The 24,415-nt window shown below is 49.0% G+C and overlaps 1 protein-coding gene across 2 annotated transcripts in view; it reads left to right on the top strand.

Moving 5' to 3' along the window:
- The window catches only part of LOC142587806 (kelch domain-containing protein 3), a 124,042-nt gene that overhangs the window by 5,726 nt on the left and 93,901 nt on the right, over positions 1-24,415 (top strand). The window contains exon 2 of one of the 2 annotated variants that reach the window (XM_075699079.1): positions 703-890. The exons of the other annotated variant lie outside the window; for it this stretch is intronic. Within the exon in view, the coding sequence (XP_075555194.1) occupies positions 703-890 (188 nt within the window). The remainder of the gene's footprint in view (positions 1-702; positions 891-24,415) is intronic. 2 annotated transcript variants of the gene reach the window in all.

Genomic DNA, 24,415 nt, shown 5'->3' with positions numbered 1-24,415 from the left:
CTGCTGCTTGGACTTCAGTGTGTGAAACGCTGCCGCCGCCGCGAGCACCGAATCGCCGCCGAGCGCGCTTTCTTCTTTCCCCCGCTGTTGTAAGCGTTGTATGCGCGCACGAGCTTGGAAGGGAGAGACCGGCTTTTTTACGTTCGCGCGTGCACGCCTTCTCCTGGAAAGCGCTCCGCTACTACAAGCGGCGTCGTCTGCTACAACGCCGCCGCCAACCAGCGTCGTCTGCTACTGAAGTCGTTGCGTCTGCCGCCGTGTCGTAGATCGGTCAACGTCGTCGCTCGAAGCCTGTCGTCAAATATGTAACGGCGCAGTAACTTTAGGCATTAGCGAAATTAACGGGTGGCGACAGCAGTACCTCTTCAAGCGTGTGCTCTTCAACGACGGGTGCCGGACTCTATTTGTAGGATGCTGTCGACTCTGCGTGAACGTGTTGTACGGCTCCAGTGATGTTTCAGCTTTCCTACCACCACAGTCGCCTTCTGTAGGCGCACCTCATAACCGCTGCTGTCGTTTTTTAAAGTATTGTGGATAGTCGTCGTGGACACTTCCTTTGAAAACAGGATCGAGGACTTTTGTGACTATTTTCATATTCGTTCGTACATAAACCTGGTGTGTTTTTCCACGGTGCGTCAAGTTCTTCAGTTCTCATCCTCGTCTCCTCATTGCCACATCTCTTCATTCTGATCTACATCACAGACAAAGGAGGTCTGCTTCGAAGCGCGTCGTCCGGAACACATGTTCGTCGCCTGCTAGCTCCCGTCTGCGTCGTCTGGTTCCTACGGTGGTATCACTTGGTGATGGTTCCTGTGACGGCGAAATTCACCGGCTGGCTGTACCGCCTGTTCAAGAAAATCATCTGCCATGTGATCCGTGACTCGTCGCTGGTGAGTTCACAAGGGCACGCTTGTCCCCTCAGCTTAGAACATCCTCAAGGGCAGAAAACACGGCGTTTGTCATGTACTTCGTTCCAGCCCTCCGGTCTCTGCCGTGACCACAATACCGTGAAGCGTAACGCAAGTGGTTTACAAGTGGGCCACGTTGCTCATTTTCATTTTCAGTCTGAACAGTTCGCTTATGACACTCATATTTGCATGCTTTCGTTTTTTATCATTTAATTTTCGTAGAAGAAATAGGACGTATCTTTCACTGCTGAAGGGCGAAAGTAAAAAAAAGAAGAACGAAAGAAAGGAAGTTCAACCTTAGTTTAACGTTGCGAAAACAACAGCAAACGGACTTGAGCGGAGAAGATACGTCAGCCCACATGTTACAACGAAATAACATGTTGTGCTTTTAGGAATCTAACATTACAGCAAGGACGGTGTACCAGGTTCTCTAAAGACTAACATTTCTGTGTGCTATGCATGCGTAAATTTTCAAGCAGAGTAAATAATTTACCGGTTCAAAAAGTCGACTTCACGACACTCTGCTCCGTCATTCGCCGAGTGAGAATCAAGCGGTGTTATTTGAGATGTTTGCTTTCATTTGGAAACATACAATCCAATTCAATTAAAACTAGTGTCACTTGCGCAATGCTTTTGTTTCCAAATTAGCTGAAGGATATGTTGACACTTATGGTGTATCAGCAGTGCTTAATACTCGAGGCGCGTGGGGGGTGGGGGTTCACGCATACATGTGGGCTGCTTGTATACGTGTAGTATAGGCATGCATGGGTCGGGGCGAGGGCGTTGTGTGTGTGTGCATGTATTGCTGATCACCATGCAGGAGGGGGGGGCGGAGACACTTTAAATTCTGATGAGGGAGTTAATTAATGCAAATATTATGCTTCGTTATTGAGTCATATCTGATTACAGCTGGCGCGAATTATATGTTGCCAAAAAAAAAAATTATGCGAATCCCACAGACTGTTGGAATCGATGTAAGCGAAGCTTCCTGTGCTGTTTGCTTTGATTGACGATAATTAGCGGTGATGTTGACGGCGAATGTTTCATTTCTTCAACGTTTAGTCCAACACGAGAGTGGTGCGTTGATATATGAAACGTTACCTTGCGTGCGCCACGGCCTTTTATCTGCGTAAGTACACTGAACACACAGGGAGAGGTGTTTGCTTGGTGCGTTGTTGTGCGCCATTGTTTACAACCTCGGAGAGGGTTGGTCATCATCGTTGACTCTCACATGACATCTCGCATCGTGGCAGAAGTGTCAAACTTTAACTGAATTGTGGGGCTGTACGTATACCACAACCGTAATCGGAAAAATGAGGCACGCCATAGTGACGGACTCCGACTTAATTTTTCTAAGTAAACGAGAATTTTTTGCACTTCACTCCCATCTAAATGCGGCCGCCGCAGTGGCGATCGAACGCGCGACCTCGAGCAATGCCATAGCCGCAAAGCTGCCGCGGCGGGCACAGGCTTTCCACTTGAGAAAGTTGCATTGCGTTTATATTCCAGAAATAGCAGAGACTTGTCGTACCGTAGTAGTAGCGTTTCCTTGCCTCCTCACGTCAGCTTTCCCCTCCTCCTCCTACTTTCCCCCTTTCCCCACCGTCCTTGTGTGGCAACTGCGAGCGAAGAGTGGCAAGGCTGTTACTCGTTTCGCGACTGCGTCGGTTCTACCCATTCACTGCCTCCTCTCCCTACCTCGTCACTACGATTATATCATCTTCCCCTCTGGGCTCGCATGTTAATAGAAGGGCAAGCGCTGCAGTTTCTGGAACGCTTCTGCGGGGAGTCACGGATGATTATAGCTGTTGAGAGGCTAACGTGGCGACGCCCAGGGAGCTCTAGAGGGCACTGTGGACGTGCGACGCGACGGGAAAGTTCAAACGAGTTTCTCGCGTCGCCTTTCCTCTTTGCCACACGCTCTGAACCACCTCCCGACGCGGCGAGCAAAACAGAAGCAGCGCAATAGTCGAAGACGGAGAGAAAGAAAGCTTGGCTTTAGAGGAAACCTTTCTCCCTAGTGCGTTGGTCTCTATTATTGCACTGACCAAATAAGTGACGAGGCGGCAAAGTCAAAACTGTGGAAGCAAATTATCTTGAACATTAGCGCACTTCTCGGCACATTTCATGTACGCGTTATTTTTTACCGGGAGCTAGGCGTAGAGTTTACAACAAAGATTTATGCCTTCAACTCCTTTCTTTCTTTATCTCTACTTTGCTATCACTTTACCTCCCCCTCCCCTCTCTCTCCAGCGTGGGCTAGCAAACCGAATTTTCCCATCTGGGTAATCTCCCTGCCTTTCCCCTTTCTTCTGCCTCTCTCTCTCATTATGCCTTCAATACTGCGCGGCTTCTACTACACAATTGCATCATGCACGTTATAAAGCACCTAATCAACAATAATTAGTGGCATTTGTTGCTAATTAGTAATTATTGCTTATTGTAATTATCATGCCTGCCGCTACTGTGGACCTTGACGGTGCGGGCAAAAAATTATCATTTCGTGACGCCTCTCCTATATTTAATAATCTGGGATAATCGCCGCAGACGTTAGCTGTCTGGTGCCAAAGCACTGGTACCCAAAATTGACACGTAGCATGGTTTCCGCAATCTTCCTCCCTTGTTGACGCAAATTCGTCGGAAACGCTGACGTACGTACCACCAACAGCGGGAGTGCAATTAATTCACGATGACCAGCTTGTTTCCTTACTATATTTTTTACTTATTCATAAGGAATAAAAGGAAGCGCCGACCATTAGCAACGAGGCGTGAGAACACCTCGTCGATTTTTATATGTCCCCGCTAAGCCGCTGCGCTTAACGGCCTGCGAAAGGCGGCGATCCTCGCCAACGTCGCCTTAGGCCATATCACGTGACGCTGCTCAACGCGCACACGACGCAACAAGACTTTCAGGCGTGGACAATTAAGTAAGCCGGCTAGTCTACCTGGAGCTGACTGAATTTTCTCGCCCGATTTACCCGGCGCCTTGGAGACACAGCGGTCGATTGCTAAACTGAAAAAAAAAAGAACAAAAACATGACACGTGGATGACGCTCGAGCTACGCCTGTAAGAGTGGAACGTGATAGCATTCAAATATTCCCGACTGCTTCTCACGCTCTCCGACAACCGCAGCTTATGCGACCGTAATGCTTACCGGGAAACGCTGGTGGCGAACGCCATGTGCGAAGGCGGGCTTTCTGGTAGGAAGCCTCTCGCGTGGGCCGATCACGGAAATAGTCTGCACAGCCGCGCCAAAAATAAATTTAAAGAATAATGCGGATCCCACGCACTGTGGGTGTCGATGTAAGCGAAGCTTTTTGTCTGCTCTTTGCGTTCATTGGCGTTCTTTGGCGGTGATATACTGACGGCCTACGACAGTCGTGAAATGAAGTCGTGATGTGAAATGTTACCTCGCCTGCTCCACTTGTGCTCGCTGTTCTTGCTCCGTCCGACCCTTTATGCGGGCCTTCGTCTCGTCGGCAGTAAGTGCGCGCTTCGGCGCCATTCTGGGTTGTAGCGTTTTGCAGCCACGGTGTAAGAACAAATATTCTTACACCGTGGTTGTAGCTCGCAAAGCTGCCTCCTCTCCCTCTCTCTGTATTCCCTCGCTAACGTTCTCCCCACGTCCTCCCTCCACTGCCGTTACTGATGCGGGTGCGCACGGAGACAAGCGTGGCAGCTCCTGCACTGAACTTCCGTAGGGTCGTGCCTAGTTACGGCGTCCAGAGGGCATTGTGCACATGCAACGCGGTGCAAATGTTGACACGAGATACTCGGGTAGTCTCTCTCCTTTGTGCCGCACTGTGTACTAACGAGATAGCGCGCTAAGGGCCCCCGCGTCGCAGAAAATCCCGTGTCGACGCCGTGGGCGTCGCTTGGCGAATAATCCTTCTGAACCACAACCGCGCAGGCCCTCCGGTTGGCGCATACCTTGTATTACATTCCTTACAAAGCTACTCCTCGGAACTTCGAGAATGGCGGCTCATAAACAAATGTCATGAAAAAAAGAAAACACGGACAGCGCATGCCTTTTATGTTTTTGTGACATGGCCACGTCTCAACCACATCCCGACGCGTCCGGCGTTAGAGGCGTTCAGGACCACAGCAGCAGCAGCAGCAGCAGCAGCAGCAGCAGCAGCAGCGGAAAGTCGAAGAGGAAAAGAACGCTTCGGTTTAAAGGAACACATCATTTTCTGGTTTCTGTTATTGTTTCGCACATTTAATATTTCAGCCTGGGAAGATAAACGAGAAGCAATGGGGTTTACCGAGGGGCCCGATATTTATTAGTCATATCATAAGAAGCCAACAGATACTGACACTAAGGTTAACATAGGGGAAATTATTTGTGCTTAATAAATGACGTAAAGAAAAGATTAATTAATTGAAATGAAAGTGGTCGAAAAAAACAACTTGCCGCAGATGGGGATTTATTCCACAGCCTTCGCATTTCACCTGCGATGCTCTACCAATTAAGCTACCCGCGGCGCCTTTCCCCATCTATTTTCTTGGGTATTTATGTTTCCTAGTAGAACCCTGGGAGTGTCAGCCAGCGCCACCACTCACAGACCTTGGCGGCGGATGTGGAACATGCTTTCTGCCGCAGAAGTAACATAAGATGTAGCATAAAAGGCATTTTGTTTTGTATCATGACATGTGGTTGTGTGCTGTCATTCTCAAAATTCCGAGGAAAAGCTTTGTCAAGAATGTAAGACAGGGTATGAGCAACTTTCGTGATAGAATGGTGTGGCAGTATAAGCGGCATGTACCGCACGTCATATAGTAAGGCGTGGCATATACATATACCTAAGTATATGCGGAACTTTTCGCTCACGGACGACTCCGCCGACACCGACACCGGATTTTCGGCGACACGGGGTCCTTAACGCTATCGCGTTAGAACGTGGCGTCCGAGATCGGGCACTCGTGCTCTCGGAGGCCATTCTTGAAGCGAAGAAGACGTGGGAATAAGGACGGACGAGCTTTCACCTGTGCCTTGTGGCGCACCTGTCCCTTGGATCGGTCGGTGAGGCGACCGTACACGAGACGAGCCCGTCCCGCCCATTCCGCTGGAAATGCGGAAGTTGCAGGGCTTCTTAGCCAATAGGAAGGCCAAAAGCCCCTCGAGACGTGTTCATACGCGCCGCGTCGCCTGCTTAGCGCCACAGCAATTCGCGGTATACGACGCGCATGCGCTAAGGCCCTAACACGTCGCGTATCGTTAGAACGTATCATGTACTAAGCAAAAATAAAGCTATCTAATCCCGCCCATAAGGAGACAGTTTCTTCCGGAGCTATGTTTTGCTGCGCAAGAAGAAGTAACACAACCAACGCCCCACATTGTGAAGTATCTTCAAGCGCTTCCATTCTATTGCCGTAAGAAATGAGTGTGACGAAGGTGACGCCGGCCGAAGAGTGACCGGGGATCCTGCTTCGAAGCTTAACTCGCGAGCTTGTAATTAAAACACACGGGAACGGATAAATCTTTTTGCTCGCGGATCCACTACACCGATTTCGGTGAGATTTGTTACATATTAAAAAAAGAAAGAAAGTTAATATCTGCTGTCAGCAGGAAGCATACTTGTGAGTTAGGCCATTAGTCTTATTAGAAAGGCTCTTGAAAATCAGAAAGCTTTAAGAAAGATTCTAGTCTCTAGATTTCAGCTCTGTAACTTGGCAATAAATCACGATACCACAATTATGTAAAATGCACTTGTTAAGACATTTAAAACACAGGTTGAATTGATGTAATAGACCACTAATCTTTTAGTGGGATGTATACGATACCTTCGTGACCAATGTAACAGTTCTGTTTAAGCTGTAAACTCATATATAAAATTCGTTTGGTTTAGAGACTCACGGCGTTTAAAGCGGAGAGTTTCATACAATAACTACTAGCACTCTGTCGCTGCGATCGTTCAGTCACCATAGGAATGATAGGAAGTACATGGATTTGTGTAATCGTAGTAGTTGTGGATTCAAACGCTATTGTGGGTTTGTTTGTTATGCTCTATATGTCTTCACTGCCCTAAATTTCAAAGCGATCTATACTTCTCTAAGTGCAGAACGTTCCGCGAACACGCACGATCGCTATTGATTACAACGACTCAACCTGTCGAATTGGCTGTCCAAACTGAAACGCGCCAAGCGTCTCAACACGGTGGCGTGCCCGCAAGAAATTCGTAAAAGCGTTCTGTGGCGCTTGTCGATGCTTGCGCCCGCATGGAATCCGTTATCTCGCCGTCGAAAACGACGATGGTGTACCTTTTGATCTTGTTATGCTCCCGGGATTTCACAATTTATGGTGAACTCGGACTGCTGTACGCAACGCAGATGTCGACGTTAGACCAGTTCGCGAATATTTTTGCGAATCTGTGTCCCATTTTGTCGAAGTGCAGAAGGTGCTGACGTATGGTACCGGAGTGGGTACCCAGATTGGAAATGTCGTTGCACATGCCGAAATAGTGATGACTTGTGGTCAGCAAACAGCTGACAGTTCTCCGTACTGTGATCTTGTTGTTCTGTTCTTCTGAGCTCGTAAGCTCAGTGTCAAGCGAGGCAACAAAGAAAAAAGAAGCGTCCGTGGCGTAACGGTTTAAATATCGGGCTTCTGTCCTGTGTTCGAATGCGGCCGTCGAACAATTGTAATAATGTTCATTTAATTATTTGATACACAGTACTTTGTTGAACGTGACGAATTTGCAAAGTCGTGGAGCCGTTCGAAGCCAAAAAGCCGAAGTTTGGTCAAATCCGCGTACTCCCGATAATTCCCCTTCTGGCTGAACCGCCCCCATTGCAGCTCACGTAGACGCAAGCGCCAGAGTTCCCGCTAGTGATTATTTTACGAAGTCTGTGGTTTCAATAACTGCGATAATTGTCTTACAGCGAAGCTGTGCGTGGCTAGGATCCCGGGATTCTTTTGCGTCCTTCGACAAAAAACCATCATCATCAATGGCTCTTACCCCCGTAACGACTAAGCACTCGTACCCCTGTACGCAAGCAAAAAATGCAATGGCTCATATATAGCCCAAAAGGCAGATGCAAGCACCCAGCAAAGTGAAGCTAACAGCGCTTACATTCTTTGGAATCACGCATGCAACACACAGAACAGCATCTCCAAAACTATACTGCGTAAGCAAGCACAAAAAAATGCAGTGTCCCATACCCCCCTGAGGCAGAGGCTACAAGCATTCGTCAAAGTGTAGCGAACACTGCATACATTCTTTGCAATCACGAATACATTGTACAGAACAGCATACGTTTCGATAAAGAACAAGCTCCAAAACGGGCATACCAACCACATAATTGACGATAAGGCGCTCGCGATAGCAATGCGAAGCACGTAGCGCTCCCCGCATATGTTTCCCGGCAAAGATTACTGTTGCTTAGGCTACCGTGGTGATGCCAGCTTGCGACGCGGGGTGTGACGTCGTATCGTATATAAAAATTACCAGCCTAGCAACTAATTTCGATGTCGCTGCAGCACCGCTAAGGGCGGCGGCATGCTGTCAAAATTACTGTTACTCCCATTCCTAACATTACCCCAAAATAGCCCTACTACCATCACTCTAAAGTGATAAAGCATTACATGTCCCCCTCGGCAGTTGTAGTGGTGGTTTTGAACAGCTTCGCTAGAAATCCGCTCTCGCAAAGCGGGGATAGCGAGTTTTTTTTTTTTTTTTTTTTTGCTTGTTCTTTACTGAAACGTACGCTGTTCTGTATGTTGTACGCGTGATCCTAAAGAATGTATGCACTGTTCGCTACACTTTGCTCTGTGCTTGTAGCCTCTGCTTTACGGGGGTATGAGCCATTGCTTATGGCGGTATGAGCCATTGATGATGATGACAGTTTTCGACATGCTGTTCTGTATATTCTATGCGTGATTCCAAAGAATGTAAGCACTTTTCGCTTCACGTTGCTGTGTGTTTGTAGCCTCTGCATCACAGGGCTATGAGTCATCGCAATTTTTGTTTGCTTACGGCGGTATGAGTGCTTACGGGGTACGAGCCATTCATGATGGTAGTCTTCTGTCGACGGTCGCGAAAGAATCCCGGCATCCTAGCCATATACGTACAGCTTCGGCGTATAGTAGAATGCAATCATTGCACACTTTTCATTTCAAAGATAACGCTGAAATGTCAGTCATGGCTCCGTAAATTGGGTCGTATGCGCTACAACTCAATTTTATTCTTCTGTAAATTTCCTTCTCATGATGATGATCTCCTGGAATTAATCGAGCTATATATAAACGTATACTCTTGCACACATTCTACAGACCGACTCCCGGTCATGCATTCTTATTCTCTTTCCAAGATGTTGAACATTGCCTTCGTCTTTTGTGTATCAATCTTCAACCATGCTTTTTTATGCTTTGTGGGATAAGGCCTTCCCTCATCTGCTGCAAGTCATCTCCAGCGTTGCTCAACAAGATGATGCCATCTGCAATCGCAGGCCGCTGAGAAATTCGCCATTGATCTTCACTCTCAATCATTTCCAGTCTAATAATTTCAATACTTCTTGGCATACGATGAATAGAATTGAAGAGATTGTCTCCTTGTAAGGCACCCCCAACCTTTTGTTTTCCTGTTCGCTTTTCTTTGGGGAGAACTAAGGTAGCCGTACAATATTTATAAATATGCTTGCTAGATATCCACGTGTGGCTTCTGTACTCCTTTACTGCGCAGTGCCTACGTGACATCTGGTATCTCTACTGAATCAAATGTGTTTTCTTAATCTGTGAAAGCCATGTAGAAAGGTTGGTTGCGCTCCGCAGATTTCTCGATTACCCGATTGATGACCTGAATGCGATCCGTTGTAGATTATCCCTTTCTGCAGACGCCAGTCTGTTCTCAGGGTTGACCGTAGTTGAGATTACCTTGGTGAATGTTTCGTTCGTTGACGTCTCTTTTGATATGGATTAATATGATGTTGGCACTGTTCCGAGTCCCTGCTACTCTGGAAGCCATGAAGCTTTGTGAATAAAGGGTCGCAAGCTTTTCGAGTTTGGGGTCGCTGGTTGGTACCGTCCCCTCACTTTGGATCGCCTCCGAACTTTACAACAGTGGTGGCTCTGCAACTGAGGGACAGCGCCGCCGAGTCGCAGAATTGGCGTAGTGCTAAAGGTTTGAGCTCCAATACCGGAACTGTCCGTCATCCTGTCCTTCTCTTGTTGTCGCGCTTTCAAATCCAGTACTTACGCAGTAGCAATAAGCCCGTTCTTATGCTTTGCTCAGGGCAGCGCAATTAACGGCTCATTACTTATTCTTGTTTTCTTGTATGTGTAACGCGTTTTAATAGCGGCGGTCATAAGGAGACCTGGGGCAAATTGGCTATTCGCTGATGAACGCAATACTCGTTTATTATTCCATGATTATATTGTAATGAAATTAGGTCTCGTGTTGGAAATGCTGAATGGAAGATTTACAGAAATCTGCAAGTCACAGACAGTATGTTTAAGTTGTTGTTTTTTGTTAGATCAGGGGAAACGAGAGCGTAATGGTTTGAAAAGGCAGGCCGCACCGTGCCTGGTCAGACAGGAAGTGCAAATGGGACCCATCGCCCAAGGCTAGAGCAATTATATCAATCCGTCCCGTCATCATTCGTTACGCGTCATTGTCAGCTGGGAAAGGAACACAGCATCTGGAGGTACTGTGCCCCGGAGTTAGCGTACTCATCGACCCATCATCATCCAGTACGCTGCTTCCTGCAGTGCTATTCCTCCCCCCCTCCCCCCTCACCGCGCTCCACGGATGGAGCGGTTTGCTTTGGGCGACGATCCTAACCGGGAAGTGGGAGAGGGGGCGAGCTCGGCTTTCGTGCTTACCCGCAACGGTTCAGCTAAAGGTGCTTCAGGCGACCACCATACGGCGAGGCGCTTTCTTGAGACCCCATCGCCCGCTGGTGCACAGACGAGCATGCGCCCGCGGCTCCTGAGTGGGTTGCGACGTCTTCTTCTTGGTAACTGTCAACCGATATCTAGCTGAACATCGGGCAGCAGGCAGGAAAGGTGACGGAGCAAAAAGTGAACAGCGTAGGATAAAGAAGAGGGAGAGTGAGTGAGTGAGTGAGTGAGTGAGTGAGTGAGTGAGTGAGTGAGTGAGTGAGTGAGTGAGTGAGTGAGTGAGTGAGTGAGTGAGTGAGTGAGTGAGTGAGTTAGAAGGGGGATAAGAGAAGATGATCCTCTCACAATGTTTGCAAAAGCGCGTTCTTCGAACCAAATATCGTCTGCAACGTACCAACTTGCGCATTTCGTTTCAGAACAGGAAAGACTAACGTCTAGAACGATACAAAACCGAGGGGTCGTCGGTAATGGTTTGAAACGGCTTGCGTTTGAAAGGTTAGCGCCGCCTTGCCTTCCTGTTTCTCCACGATGTGAGACCCCTGCCTATACTTTCACGCGCAAAGTAGGGGGTTAATGAGGTAGAAGGGGCAGAAGAGAGGCCGGATGGCTTTGCACAAAGGAACGAGTGGGTTGCATGGTTTTGAAGAACCAGCGCTTCCCGCAAAACGGAACGCGAAAGCGCGTGGTAGATGGGGAGCGATGCATATTGTAGGAGAGAGGGCACTTTAATGAATACTGGAGATGCTTGCCTGGTGAAGTAGGTATATCACACAAAATGAAGTGATATGCACGTTGCACGACAGGAATACACAACACACAGACACTCAATAAACTGAAGTGTCACGCTTTTTTAAAGAACGCTGATATTGCCTGAGTAAGAACTCCCCCTCAAAGAAAAAGAACAAGAGAAAGAAAAAAAGAACACGTGACTCGCCAACCGCATTGTACTCGCACTTCCGCGCATGACTTATCAGTTCCACACGTTCGAGTTTGAAATCTTGTCCGTGGGACGACAGCCCTTTTGTTGGAATTTGGGCAACCCCAGTGCATGACAGTATAGGCTTTCGACAATTTCAAAGGATATCCCCACCGAAGCCGGTCTGTCGGCCCAACTTAGGAGATGCAGCGAGAACGTCGCATGTCTTTCTGGGTCATTCGCTCGGCAGAATGCGTTGTTGTTGACGCGACGCGTGTGTACGCGGTGGGCTTGCCGTGTCGCTTTGTCCCGTGCAGCGCCGGAGCGAACGGCCTTGCGCGAGACGCACGGAACGCGAGAGCGCGCACAGCAACGCTTAATCGACGTGCTTAATTACTGATGGGGACGTGCATTACGCAACTGTGTGGCTCGAATTCGGCATTTGATGCACATGCTTAATGTAACTGAATAAGACATTCGCTTCCTTTATTGCTCCGTAGCCGTTGCAACTTCGAGCGTTTGGTTATCGTGGTGTTAAATACCCGTTTGTCTGTCTGCCTTCGGGCGTGCGTGACACGTGACAATGATGTAAAAGTTGAGCGTTCGTTTGTTGTATACCCATAGCAGTTTGCTGGCACATACGAGGTACAATCCATAGTAGTCGTTTCCTGCTCGCCTTTCCCTCCTTTATTTGCCTCAAGGTGGCCAACAAAACCGCAGCTCGATTACTGCATATTATGTGGCCGTATGGGTAACGAACGATTACCACAGTTACGTATGCCACCCCGTCCCCTTTTTCCCTTCAGATTTCAAACAAAACGAAAGCAGAAATGACTACGTCGAGTGCAAAGAGAAAGAGAGAGGGATATAAGGAAGGCAGGGGTGTTAACCAGTCAAGGGTCTGGTTGGCTACCCTGCGTTGGGGGAAGGGAGAAGGGGAGGACAGAGAAGGGAGAGAGAGAGAGAGAGTATAGAGACGTGCACAGACAGTAATTGATTCAAACCCGCTCGTGCAAACCAGACGTTCTCAGAAAGCACAAAGGTGATTTCACTGCCTTGTGAGCCGATGATCGGTGGGGACGGTCCTCTGTAGTACTGTCTGTTCACTCAGAGGACGATCATCTAATTTCCTCAATGTGCTGGACAAAGATCGTCTTTGTGCTTGAAATTGAGGTCAGTGGCACACAAAAGTGGTCAACGTTCTCCTCGCATCCGCAAATATCACATGCAGGACTATATCAGCCATTCCAATTAGTGCTGCGTAAGCTTTCCTGAAGGGAACTCCAAGCCACAACCGACACAGAAGAGACGCTTCGCGTAGATGCAGTCCGGCCGGAGGTCTCAGTCGAGCGAAACATCTCCAATAAAATTAGTTACCTTCGTTAAAGCGAGTATATTAAGCCAGATATTGAATCGGTGCGGCGAGCAGGTCTGCCACTGGAATTTGACCCACCCGGCAGTCATGCGACTCTATAAGAGGCATAATGCAATGTGCGCGTGCGGGATTTGACTGGATTTATGCGTGGTTGCACAATCACTGTTGGCGATAATCTGTACTAGAGATTACACCATTACGCATGCCGGCCAGCTTTTACGATGTTATTGTAAGATGCCCGGTTTTTTTTTTTTTTTATGGAGCTTGTTTACGATTGTCGTATTGACGCCAATAGTTTTACCTTTCTTTTGTTACTTGTGGTCCGCTTAGGGTGAAACTTGTTTCGCGAGAACAAAAATACGGGGAGTCGCTCACTGATATTACGGAGGCAAATTTTCGGATGCGTTCTCTTATTTTGACCTACCAGGAGCAAAGCCGTTGTCTCACAGAAACAGTGCGTGTCTGTAACTGAACTTCCAGCCTCTGCTCTGTACATATTTCACGAGAATGTTCATGAACATTTCCGTTAGCCTTGGGCGCAGATGATTGTTCAACTGATATATACACGGTGCGTTCTTTATCTGCACCAATTTTTTTTTCGAAAATTCACTTTGGCAAATAGCACAGTTCTAAACCTTGTTATAAATTACTCGATGGGGCGGCCGTTACTTCTCCGAGAAATGTAAATCCTTAATTGATTAATATAATTCCGATAATTAACATTCTAATTTATTACTTTACGGCACATACTTGACTACCTACGAATTGTAAGTAGTGAGTTTGCAAGGCATATCGACTTGGAACAAATTCTGAGGATGGCACTGGTTTCGATATATGCGCCAAGTTGTGGCAAAAATGCACTGTTGCTCCACTTAATCATTAAACAAAACGACTGTTTTAAACACTGAAGAACGAAAGTAGCCGGAACGCCTTTGCATTTCGTAGGGCAATCTGAAAATTAATATATTGAAACTGGTGGTGTTCTTAGAATTGGTTCCAAGTGGATCGAACTCATCTCGAAATCATCAGCGAACTTATCGGTTACAATTCGTAGATTGAGATATGTGTCGTAAGATAATTAATTAACAGTAATTGTCTAATATTGTTAACTATAAAATTTCTCGTAGAAGTAACGGCCGCTTTGTCGGGTAATTTAGATCACTGGTTAGAATTGTGCTAACTACCACAGACAATTTTTATAATTTGGTGCAACTAAAAAAAAAATACCCTGTATAGCAGCTTGTCTGTTCACATCTCCAAGAGAAAAAAAGTGTGACCATTTGTTTATTATATACAGTTTATATCTTCCCGATTAAAACAATCGTAGCATTTTTCACCAATATTTTGTATTTTTTGGCTTCGACACCAGTCTTCCTGAACTGTTAAGGCTGGCAGCTGGTCTGGTTACGTTTTTAATCCTGTAAATGAACGCCTCTATGCAAATACATTCGCTTTCACGCACCCGTGGACAGAGCGCAAGAGCATGGCTTGAAATCCTTACTTGACGTACAATCTGTAGAAGTACATTTTTTTCTCGCTCAAATGGTTGCCCGCTGTTGCAAATGAGTCGCAAGCCCCAAGGGTAGCGTTGGCCTGGCGGCCTGGGGCACAGCTGGAAGCATCCGAAGGTCCTGGCAAAGGATGAGTCGACTGCTAACGGAACAACTTGTTTATTCTAGCATCGCAAAAGAGCGGCCGGTCAGGTCGGCCGAAGTGGAGAAACGGGAGACCACGTTACTCGACTGAATAAATCGAAGCTTCTCTCTTGGCGTCCGGGGGCAGCTGCTTTTATACTCTCGGAGTCGAGGGCAAGAAGGAACGCCTCGATAGAGGCGCACGTGACGGCGGCGCACGGACACGTTGTGACAAGAAGTGACGTATCCGCCGGGCCGGCGCCGATCAGACCTCCTCGCTTCACAGTTGGGGAGCTCCTCTACCCGGCTGCCGCGCTTTGACAAGCGTGGGCACCAACATGCACACACACACACACGCGCACACACGAAGACACGTGGCATTGAAACATGCCTGGACGCGCTCGGTAGGAGGCGTTGGGGCAGCGCTGAACTGGCCAAAATGTCCGCCGCTGTAAACAAAGCCCCGGCGTCCGTTGCATCCGCGCCGGCTATACCGCACGTCGGAGGCGAAACGTAACACCACGGAGTGGCGCCTGACGTCATAAGTGTCCTCCATTCCCTCGAGCTTTCACGTCGTGCGGGAGCTCGCATTATTTGCATTCTGAAAGCACACCGTGGTGGGCGACGTGTATCAAGCTACCCACAAAGCTATCTTATATCAACCAAGCTGAGTGGTGCAAGTTCCGTGTCGCAGAAAAAAAAAAGCAAATTACACGCACTGTGGAAATCGACGTTACGCGAATCATTTTTCCAGCAACCGGCGATGCAGCATTGCTTGGGATTCCGCAAAGTACCCGCCGTGGTTGCTCAGTGGCTATGGTGTTGGGCTGCTGAGCACGAGGTCGCGGGATCGAATCCCGGCCACGGCGGCCGCATTTCGATGGGGGCGAAATGCGAAAACACCCGTGTGCTTAGATTTAGGTGCACGTTAAAGAACCCCAGGTGGTCAAAATTTCCGGAGTCCTCCACTACGGCGTGCCTCATAATCACAAGGTGGTTTTGGCACGTAAAACCCCAAATATTACTATTATTCCGCGAAGTGTTAACAGGATTGCTTAAATGATATTGCGCGACATAAAAACGACACGGACGTGAAAGAAGACGACACACCAAGCGCTTGGTGTGTCGTCTTCTTTCACGTCCGTGTCGTTTTTATGTCGCGCAATATCATTTAAGCAATGGATTACCAACTTGCCTGGAATGCTGCTCTCGTTAACAGGATCACCAGTGTGCTTGCATAAATGCAGCATCTGTGTATGGGACGTGAGTACTGCATCGAACTGAAATTAACGCGAGTGCCCTGGTGTGTGACGACAGCACTGATGTAAACGAACGGCCCGGAGGTGCGAGACGGGTGGGAAACGCGGAAACTAAATGCTCGCTGACGGCAGCACGCGGTGTCGCTTGGAGAACACAAACGAATGACTTGACGGCGGTACTAGTACAGCACAACCTGAAGCTTTTATAGCCATCAGGACGAGACCACGTGGTGCGGCTGCTAGCCTTGGCCGAGCCGTTGGCGACGCTGCCACGGTGGAATTCGATGCGGCGTGGTCGTGCTCGGACACCCTGTGCACCGGGAAAGAGCACGCCTCGATGTGGCCTGCAGTTGTGACCTGAAGGACACTGAACGTCTGGTACGATCACCGAGACGAACGAGTATACGCGGCGCTCGGCGCTCGTGGGAAGCTTGGCTTTCAATCGCGGTTTGAACGGGTGCAACCACCAGCCGGTGTTCTGCTGCCGAGATGCCGGGATCCTGCCACCTGGACCGAGAGCAGATGGCCCGCGAGAATCAAGAGGCGAGAGTGGGGATTACGTAGCTGGAATGACGACGCAGCGACCATTACGTCGTCACGAACACGAGCACAACGTCATCGGTCCAAGTTGGTAGGCAACTTTGCCCGCCGGGTCGGCATGAGTTCTCGTCGTGGTAGTGCCATGCCGTGCATGCATGCGTGTCATGACATTCGCGGGAATCACGTCATGACTTGACATACAAGTTGTACGTCATGATATTCGTGACATGCATGTCATGATGTGATTGTCATAGGTCACATAATTCACACGAGGCGATGGCGTCGTGGTCATTTCTTTAACGGGATATGTATCAGGCATTTGGAGCAAGACATATGCGTGCATTGCGTCACAAGAATTGGGTGGAATGGCATGCTCATGCATGTCTTGTTACTAATGTCATATCGTGTCATTGTGGCACGATATATCATTCATGTGATGACATTTATGTCATATCATGCATGCCAGGTCATGCCATTCATATGCAGACGTGTATCGACTAAAAAAGAAAAGACTACGATAGCATCATATTATTCATACCATTGAGACAGTCGAGAGAACGGCGCGCCCGATTGAGACTTTCCCGTATTTAGCGTACGCGAAAAAGGACCGTTGGAATAAGCCAAATAGATCTGTGAAACTTTCCTTGGTTGTAGGTGGCCCATATTAATACGGCAAACTTTCCTATGTGGAGCATCACGCTCGGCCCGCTGACTGTTGGCAACCGCCGATCGCTCGAGACGGTAGGCTTAAAGCCCCTTGAACTTCGTAAAGTAGTGCCACGCTTTGACGAATGCCGCCTCCTCCTCGCGCGCTCTGGCCGAGGCCGACGCCGCGTCGCTATTGGCCCAATAGCATCACGTGGGCCCTCGCGCCGTGCATCAGCGCCATTTTTGCTCGAGAAGCGTCTATGGAGTGGCGAGGAGCGCATGTTGGCGCCGTTGCTACGATCGAGCAATGTAGGCGGCGCCACTGTCGAGGAGGGAGCGTGAAAGAGAGGAGACACGAGGGGGAGTGAAGGCAGAGGAGGAGAGTGTCACTACTTTACGAAGTTTAAGGGGTTTAGGTAGTCCTATAGCTCCCGGTTGTCGAAGCAGCAGCTGACGGCGCTTGCGATGAAAGCGCCGCTTGTAATAAAGCGTCTGTTTTCGGGAGCATTTTAACGTCTGGACAATTATGTCGCGGTTAAAGGAACATAGGGTTGGTTCTCTCTATACTCTGTCGGCGGCAAAGAGCAAGTAACGCGCAAGCCGCCTTGCCCGGTGGTCGCCGCGAGCGGCCAGTCTGCAAAAGCAAGTGCGGTCACTCGGCGATACATCAGCAGTGTGTTTCGACGACGTACACTGTTATCTTCGTTGAAGGAGTGCATGTCGCTCGCACCAGTCCCGTGCTGGCAGCAGCAGTCGCCAAATATGTATCTTTAACGTAGACTTTTTCCTTGGGTGCCGAGCCTCGATGAGCCTGGCGAACAGCGATAATTTCAGGGAGCAGGTGCTACAGCACACGATCAGTTTGAATGACACGCTTCGAGCAGTCGGAGGTCCGTGTCATGTACGAAAGCGGGAACGGAGCGACGGCGTCTTCGGTTATTTTTTACCGCAGTGAAGAACACACGCGGCTGCCGCGGCAGAAGCCTAGAAACGAAACTCACTTTCTGACCACATTCTCCCCGCACGAAGAGCGCTGCAGCTTCGTCTGTTACGCGACAGGTGGCGCTCGCTATTTTGCAAACCGGAAACACAGGGAAAACCAATAACAGTAAAGGGGAACCACGGAGGAAGGAAACTAAGGAGAGGCCCTGACGTCACTCTTTGTGAAGCAAAAGTGAAGCCGGAAGTTGGCATGGCTCATGGCGATGCTCCGCCTTTTGGGCCACCTTCCTCTCTTGTTTGCATCTTTCGCGAAACCACGCCGCGCTGCGCGTGGTATCGCGCGCGGAGCGCGCGCGCTCGCGCAACATCCGGCAGAGCACGGCGCAGGTAACACAGCGCAACAAGACACGGTGACTAACGCAAACTCGCCCACACAGCGCCTTTGCCACGGCACGAAACCTACCAGAGAAACACGTGTGAGCGCTCAAAACCATAACAACGCCGCCATTGTGGCCCAAGAGGCGTGGCCATGCAGCAAAAAAAATGAGAACCCACTACGTCATTTCCGCCACACTTTTCTCCTAGCGCGCGGAGGGGGTAGGGCCTCTCCTTAGTTTCCTTCCTCCGTGAGGGGAACAGAAACGCAGCCATAATGAAACACAGAGCGCTATGGCCACACAACAGCTACGAGGTGCTCCAGGGTATGTGGAAAGGTGTAATGGTTCCAGGACTTACTTTTGGAAATGCGTTTGTTTGCTTGATATCAGGGGTACAATCAGGACTCGATGGCAACCAAAGGTCAGTGGGACGCCTCGCATTGGGCGCTCACGGGAAGACTACAAATGATGTGCAGGGTGACATGGGCTGGACAAGTCTTTAATGTGAGGGAAGCTCACAGCAAAATTGAGTATGAAGAACGAATGAGGGGGGGGGGGATATGGAAGAAAGTAAATGGGCTGGGAGAGTGTTGAGGTATTTGTACAGGAAAAACATTGATTCACAGTGGAGGAAAACAGCTAGGAAGCTTACCAGCAAGTATGCTGCCTGTAGGGTGAGCAACTCAGCAACAAAGAACGTCAAGCGGAAAGTCAGAGAGGCTGAAATAATCTCATGGGTGGCGGCAGTGGAATATGACCTGTTATGAGTAACTACTTAAGAGGGAAAAACGAAATCAGGAAGGAAACAATTTATGATAACTAAAAGGGAAGCTAATTACTTCTCGAAGCAAGATCAGGATGCCTTAGAACACGAATCTATAAAGCGAGGTACAAGAAGGAAGAGGAAGCATGTGCTTGCTGCAGTAAAGCTGGGGAAACGCTGGAGCATGTTTTAGTAGAATGTGAAGATATCTGCCCAGCGGTCGATTTAGGCACCACTGGCCTCCTTGAAGCCCTTGGGTTCAACAAGAGCTGAGGAACAGTAAACATGCCCGCAATAGATATTAGTAAGAGGTGGTATGAAGATTGATGGAAGAAAGGTAGGCAAACGACAAAAAAAAAAAGGGAGACGTACAAAAACAAAGTTCACATTAGAGGGTCAGAAAATTTGGTTATGGCAATTGATCGTGGGTTTATGTTTTATTTTAATTTTTTTTTACCTAGGTAGGACATTAGGCATGGTAATAGCAAGAGCTTGGTGGCGCAACGCACCTCCCCGTTCCATAGGGAACTAACATCCATGCATCCATCGACCGTCAATCGAATTTCTCAAAGTAAAATGTGCCGGAGCATTCGTAAAGTACGAGTTACGCACAATCCACAGGCATGATAGCGTCGGATAGTAATTTGAATATAAGATAATGCATAATTCTGTCATGCTGAAACTGCCACTTCTGGGTGAGCACGCCACAAAATATCCCGACCAAATGGAAGCTGAACAGTTTCACAGTAAAACAAAAAAGCATTGGCAGTTCACGGCCGAAGGCAAATGGTGGTGGTTGCTTTTAGTAACCGGCGGGTTTAACCTGGCGACCAAGGCGGAGAATCTCGACGGTGCACGAGATGAGACCTAACGAGATCCTCTCCGCGTTTTGTCAGCGCCCAGCGAGGGAACGAGGCGTATCTAGCTGCTGCCCCGTTCCGCTCAGATCACGTGTACATGCACCCAGGTGTTACGATCGGCCAGCGGGGGAAGCGACCTTCCAGCCTCTCGTGCCCTACTGCGACGATCGAATCGCTTGAATACGTCGAAGCTCACAATACGTCGCCTCGGAGAGACCAGAGGCAACGCCAAGGCGAGACACGTTTGACGGCTACGGGGTTGATGGATGGCACTTGGTCGCCGACTACGACGCTGAGAATCAAGGAACTCCTGGGAAAGCGCGTTCTACGCCGTTTCGTCGGGGCCGCCGCTAGCCGCCGAGGACGATTGAGAGGCAACCAGCTAGCTCATTGGAGGACCATACCATGGAGCCAAGACGCGCAAATGGATTCAAGCGGGACACCCCCGTCTACGCGCATTCCCCTTCTTTCTCCCGGACCGTGAGCCGTGTGCGCCCGGGGGTATTTTTCTCCGATGGCGTTCCGTGCCGGAGTGTGCTAGTGTGCGCTGATGTGCGCTCGCCAAAACAGATGTAGCCTTCTGACCTGTAGCTTGTGCTACGAGAACGTTGCACTGCGCTGCGTGCTCCGGCCAGTGCGAGTACCCCGTGTTCTGTGCACGTAAGTTTGCCGTTCCAAGGTAAATAAACCCCCTGTTCCGTTCCTCACCCTCTCGACCTGGTAACGCTCTTCGAGTAAGCTCGGACGACGGCGTGGGCCCACTTAAGCCTTCGTGTGACGCCCCGGTAGCGTGGGCTGCAGCTACACGTCCACGAGGAGCACTGGCGGCGTAGGCTAGAGAGCGAGACCTCTGCGTGACGCCAGACTCCGAGGCCGCGACCCCCGGCTCCTACAGTGTATACAGTATGCACAGGGATGCCCAGCAGGACCGCTATATAACGTGTGCGCGTGCAGAACGCCCGTGGCAGGCAGCATGCACGAGACAGACCGCTGCCCCTGCATGGCAGAGGCAATTGAGCAGAGCGTGGCGGTGCACGTCACTTTTGGCATCGTCGTCGTCTCTCTCTCTCTCTCTCTCTTTTGCAGCCAAACGCACTGCGTGTCTCTGGAGGCCTTGATGCCCGAGGACGCGGGATTGAATCCCTGCCGTGGCGGCCCCATTTCGGTGGAGGTGAAAGGCAAAAACACGCCCGGGTGTGCCACGAATCGATCGATCGGGTGCACGTTAGGGAGCCCTGGGCGTCCAAAATTATTGGGGAGACTCCACGACGGCGTGCCTCATGATCAGATCATGGTTTTGGCACGTAATACTCAGAATGTTAATTTAGTTTGAAGGCGTTCTAACACGGCATGCGTGCATGCCGCACATACAGCGTCGATACCTGGGGCGCCCATATGATTCATATCATAATAAAGAGAAATCACCTTACGACAGCCTTGTTCATCGCTTCGTACGTCCCAGAAATCCGTGCACGCTGGACGTTGATTAGGACGCAGGAAAATGGCCGCCATTCTAGGGGACACAAAGGGAAACTAAGGGACACTAATCCGATCGACAGATTATTTGTCTAGATGTCTGTCATCGATTTGTGCGTGCCAATGTTTGACTTTGCCGAGTAGAAAATTGCCACCGAGGTTCAAATCGCTCCTGCTCCACGATTTCAATAACCGGCGGCAGAACCGGTGAGCTGACGGAATCCTCACTCGAGCGCCCTCTCTGCAGTTCCCCGCGAATCAGCCAGTGCCGAAGTGGCATGAGAGGTACCATGGCACAAAATAAGAGGTACCATCCTGTTGTTGTTTTTTTTTTCGCTTCCAAAAGCTCTGTTCTCGCTACGAATGACGAATTCGCTAATACAGAAGCCTGAGCTTTGAATCTACCTTCGCTCAATATGTTGTTTTAATGTGCCTTTAAATCCAGGTTTGTGGTGCTACATAAGCTTATTTTATTTTATTTTTCTTTAAGACGTCGAACCTTTGACGCCTCGATGCTTAAGACGGCACTCTGCTCGAAACCACCAGGCTGTGTTTGGTCGAGCTGCGTACTACTTCTTCGGGAGTCGCATGAGTTCCAGTAACGGAAAGCGAAGTGCGACCTGACGATGGATTTGTCCCTGAACGCAGGACAGTAGCCGTATACTGAGAGAAAAGACGTGATAATGGTGATGACGCTGCTACTGCTGCTGTTGGTGGTATGTCCTTTGTAACGGGTTTTCATTCAACTTACCTAATGCAGGGCGGAGTCACAATAAGGATAAGAGATGAAAGGAAAGTTATGATGATGACCAAAGTAGGAGGAACTTGTCTTCGCTGGAGGTAAAAGAAAAATGCCAGGCACGCGTTAAATATACCGTGCGACTACGTGAAAGAAGGCAACGAACGAGGACAAAGGCAAGAACACGCAGCAATACGACAGCGTGTTGTCGGGTATTCTTGAAATGTACACGCACTTTCATGTGTCTTTCTTTTTTTTTTCGTTATTTATCTTGAACACTCATTACGGTGGAAATGAGTGCCGGGGGGAAAGGGAGAGAAGGAAGGTGCCTAATATAGAAACATCTTATACGTAAGCAAATATAAACACATATGATACAAGTGCGAAACAAACTTTCCCATGAACAACTCAACGTCAGAAAGTATACAAACAAGCAGAAAGCCACGGGGCAGGTGTTTAGAGGAAACATTCGTTGTATAACGTGGGAAAGCACGGGGGCATATATGCATGTAGCGATCGAAACTTACGTTTTATAACTGAAAAAAAAAAAGAAATATAGAAAGAAACCCGAAGTTGCGCATTTGCGATAATTGCCCAGGAAAGTTGACGTGACCTTGGTGTAACACGAATAATTTTATGCTTGCAAGTCGTCCCTGAATTCCCAAAAGGCCAGCACTGATTCTTCTTTCTTCTTCTTTTTTTTTCGCGTCTCCCGACATCGTACGAGCGCGAACGGGTTTGTACTTCGTCGCCATAAGCAAATACGTGCAGCATGGAGCTGCCCAGAACACTTCATATCCGCTACGTTGTGCTGCACAGTCCGGCTTGGTGGGCTACAGAAATCATATGCTTCAGCGTAGCACACTTTCCTTGATACTCATTCTACGTTATGTCGCGTATTTCCTTCGGTCATTTTCGAAAATGAACCCGGAAGCATTTGCGTGGTATATTCATCCCGGCTATGAAATCAGATGAACGCTCATTCGTGGAATGTGTTTCGAGAAGGTCTGATTCGGCGAGCACAACTTGCAGCAGCATCCAGTGGAACCCTGGACTAAGGGCAACCGACCGTTGTGCAAGAAGATCGACGAAGCCATCTGAATACCGCAGAAGACGAGCGAATCTAGAGCTCAGTAAAGTTTTTCACTCACACTCGGACACCACGAGTTGTGGTGAAAGTGGAAAATGCATCCCCAACATGGGGACAACCTATACTACACACCATTATACACCTTCGCCTCTGTGTTTAGGCAGAGAAAAGCGGTTTTTGCGTCAACAAACGCGAGGACACGATTACTTTCCCCACGTGTACGCGGGGACTCAGATGTCACCATCTAGCGATGGTACTTTAAGGGCCCCTCATCAGGCCGCATAGAAAGTTTCAGTTAAACGCTGGAAAGTGTTGCGTGCCCTCTAGGGAGCGTTTTCATGCAACAATTTTTCAAATTGGTTCGTTAATAGCCGAGATGGAAATATTTCAGTGCCGCTAACCCGCGATTTCAGGAGGCGAGCTTCACCGCCAACATAGAGAGACACTCCACGTGCCCCATCGTCCTCCCATACCGGAGCTCGAGGAACACGTGATGACTACGTCACGACCCCGCCTTTTTCATCTTTTTTCTCTCGTTTTCTTTTGTTGGTGTTGTTGTTTGTAGTTGACTTCTGCTGACGGCGTCGCGCGCGAGCTGTTGCGTTAAGTCCGTCCTACGCGAACACTGAGGCTAGAAAATTACTTTCGTGGTCTGCCCGCGCGACTGAACGACGTGGCAACAAGCAGACGAAACGGAAGTGTACTTCTCTCACGACACAGTACGAAGTAAAACAAAATACGCGGACATTTGGTTTGTGTGTTTTATTATTTCTCTAAACTTTAATTCGTCTATTGACGCAACAGATTGTGCAAATAAAAGATGTTGCCTTGAACAATTTTTCACAAAGTCACGTGTAACCATGACCGTTGTCACAGCACACGGACATGTGCACGTAGGCGCACTTGCGCATACACGTCACTTCTCCGGCTGGGAGCGCAGCGCGCGCGAGGAGTTGGGCAAACGGCGCATGGTTTGAAATTTCAACTCTTTTAGCGACGCGTTGCCATTTAACATTTGGTAGACACAATCGTTAGCGCGCATTGTATGC

The sequence above is a fragment of the Dermacentor variabilis genome, chromosome 7 (assembly GCF_050947875.1).
Source record: "Dermacentor variabilis isolate Ectoservices chromosome 7, ASM5094787v1, whole genome shotgun sequence".
Taxonomy (NCBI): Eukaryota; Metazoa; Arthropoda; class Arachnida; order Ixodida; family Ixodidae; genus Dermacentor; species Dermacentor variabilis.
This window is presented reverse-complemented; position numbering and strand designations above follow the sequence as displayed.